Raw genomic sequence first — 2,820 nt, 5'->3', positions numbered from 1 at the left:
ATCCCATCCCATCCCATCAACTCTCTCCTCACTTCCCCAAACCAAGAGCTCAACCTGGCAGGCAACTACCTCCACCGCCTGCCTGAGGAGATCGCCTCTCTGCTGCACCTCCGGGATATCAACCTCTCCCGCAACAGGTTTCGACGTTTCCCTGAGGCCCTGGCCGCAGTCACTGCCCTGGAGACCATCGACCTGGAAGAGAACGAGATCACAGGTGAGGAGATCACCTTTTCCTACTGGAAGTGAGGATAAGTATCACCCCAGGGTAACTGCCTCTCCCAGCGGTGATGCTGATCCACATCCCCGGGCAGGGAGGGATGCCGGTTTGAAGCTTTGCTTGTGGTCCAGCATGCCCTGAGACATAGCCAGGCCAAGAGACAGATTAGTGATCCAGCAACAGGAGCATGAATTTGGCAGGGGGAAGGGCACCCGGGTGCCAGGGAGATGCTAAATAGGCAGAGCCTTGTTAGCTGCTTGTTTTTGCTAATGCTTGTACTGCCTCCTGGGGCAATGCTGTGGCAAGCACAGGGGGAATCAAGGCTCATTCAAGCTACCCCATTCAGTGCACTCGGATATGGCTCTCAAAGGCAGCTCCAGCTGTGGCTCAATCACCAGATTTAATAAAATATAGACTTGACTGCAGAACCCAGCCCTAAGGATGCAGGGCTGGGATGTTTGCTGCCAGGCAAAATAAGGGCGCAAGCCCACCTGAACATTTCCCAGAGCAAATAGGAGTTGTAACACTACAAAATCCCCTAAAAAAAAAAAAAAAAAAAAAAAAATCAAAGGAAGGAGAAAAAAGAGGTGTAACACCACAAAAACCCCAAAAAAAAAAAAAAAAAAAAAAAAAATCAAAGAAATGGTAAGAGCTGCTCATCCGTTGACCCTGCAGTGGGAGGAAAATCTTTCATGTGCAAAGCTGAAGCCTTTGGAGTTCCCAAAAGTTGGGCAAAAGGGACAGCTGTTGCACGCAGATAAAAGAGTTTATTTAGGAGTGAGCTTTCCAAGAGCCCAGGCTGAAACATCCCACAGCCCACGCAGATCCCCAGGGAGGCAAATATCAAGTCCACTCAATTTTTTTGTTTTATCTAGGATGGCTTCAGCTGCTGCTGGGAAAGCTGCTCCCTGCTACACAAGCTTTATTAACAGCATCGGCTGCTCCCTGGCCATGCCTGTAGAAACACAAGATGTTAAATACTGCTTCCATGACAGCCAGCAAAATACACGGGTTTTCCTCACCCTTTTTTTTCTCTCCTGCATCCTGTAGAGAGCTATCTCAGTTTCCTCCATCACTTTTTGAGCTTAATTGGCTGACATAAATCAGACTTGGTCTCCAAAGAGTGTATTTCCCACTTATTTTGTGCAAGCAGGCTGCTGTGAGAAGGGAATACAGCTTCTTGTTACATTTTTCCCTGCTTAAATTCAGGGAGGAAAGGCTGCATACAGGATTGTACCCAGTGGGATTAATCCCAGGGGAGAAGGTGGCTAGAAAACCCAGCTTCCAGGCTTGGTCAGCTCCCACCAGGATCCCCTCAGCTGCTGTTACCAGACTCTGGAAAAATACAGGGTAGAAATTAACAATTTCAAGCTAAAGTGTTTTAGGGACATATCTTAGTAGCAAGCATAATGTTGTCTGGTTGCAGAAATAGGCAAGATTAGCATTTTCTGGAAAGGGAAAAAGTAGAGATTAGAAAGCTGGGGTGTTGCAACCCTTTTTCCCAAGGAAACAAAAGTCTGGGCAAACACATTGCTCCTGCCAGCCCTTCCCAAATACCTTCCAGGCTCATCTGCACATGACTTTGCATTTATATAGATATATGTGTATTTCTGTATGCTAATACAGTTTTATGTATTATCTATGAGCTTGTATTTATATATACACCTTTTCCTCCCACACTAGCCTGGCACAACAGGAGAGGGAGACTTAAAGTCTATCAGCTTGAATTTAACTGGCACAAATATTTTCTCTAACAGTCAAGTAGGATTGAGCCCTTCACACATAGAATACAGGAGCAGGACACTCATTTCACCCCAAGAGATCTTGAATCAGACTATATGAGATAGCATTTTCTCTTTCCTTCCTGCACACATGTACAACTGACCTCTACGGCTAGCTGAGAACCATGCTTTGGCAGCAAGGTCTCGCAAAGATCAACCAACATGTTCTTGGAAAAGCTGCTGAGATATTTGAAAGTTCATTTTGATGCTGTTTTTCAGCTGTATTACCCACATACCTCCAGCCAGCCCAACATAGGAAGAAGCTGCCTTAGCAGTAGAGAAGGGAACAGAAGCTGCATTTTGGTGCCTTTTATAATTTGGGAGCCAGGTTGTCGCACTTAGACCAATAACAAGTTGAGGACTCTGTTTCAGATAAAAGACTGTCAGACAAGAGAAGAATGCTCTGTATGCTAAGGGTAGAGGTGGGGGTTAGGGAAGGATTATAGCTTTCCTCATAGGCATGAGGGTTCCAAATCACCTGGTTTGTAGCACTGTGGCAGCCATGTGCTGGTCCTACCTGTCCTCCTCTGCTTTCTCAGTGATACTGAAGGAACTCATAACAGGGCTGCAAAACAGATTTGAAAGCACCTGCTGAAAAAGAGGGCTGAGTCATGTACTAAGGCGTACTGAACTGGAGGTAGTAGGTAATGTTTTCCAGCTAAAGGGAAACAGGAGTAAAAGGAGATTAATTAATGCCTACCTGGAGTATGTGGGTTCTGTGAAAGGAGACATTTAGTGCCATGAGCTGCCTTTTTCATCTCAATGAGCTCTTTACCCTGGAGTGTAATTATGTGTATATTAATATCAGTGCTTTTAGCTCTT

The 2,820-nt window shown here is 45.7% G+C and overlaps 1 protein-coding gene across 1 annotated transcript in view; it reads left to right on the top strand.

The window, feature by feature from the left end:
- Nucleotides 1-12: 12 nt before the first annotated feature.
- LRRC20 (leucine rich repeat containing 20) overlaps nt 13-2,820 on the top strand; it is a gene marked incomplete at its 5' end in the record, with an annotated part of 4,859 nt that continues 2,051 nt past the window's right edge. Inside the window, one exon of the mRNA XM_010022864.1 lies at nt 13-214. Coding sequence (XP_010021166.1) covers nt 13-214 — 202 coding nt within the window. The remainder of the gene's footprint in view (nt 215-2,820) is intronic.

This window comes from Nestor notabilis, unplaced genomic scaffold (assembly GCF_000696875.1).
Source record: "Nestor notabilis isolate BGI_N333 unplaced genomic scaffold, ASM69687v1 scaffold23079, whole genome shotgun sequence".
NCBI classification, from domain to species: domain Eukaryota; kingdom Metazoa; phylum Chordata; class Aves; order Psittaciformes; family Psittacidae; genus Nestor; species Nestor notabilis.
This window is presented reverse-complemented; position numbering and strand designations above follow the sequence as displayed.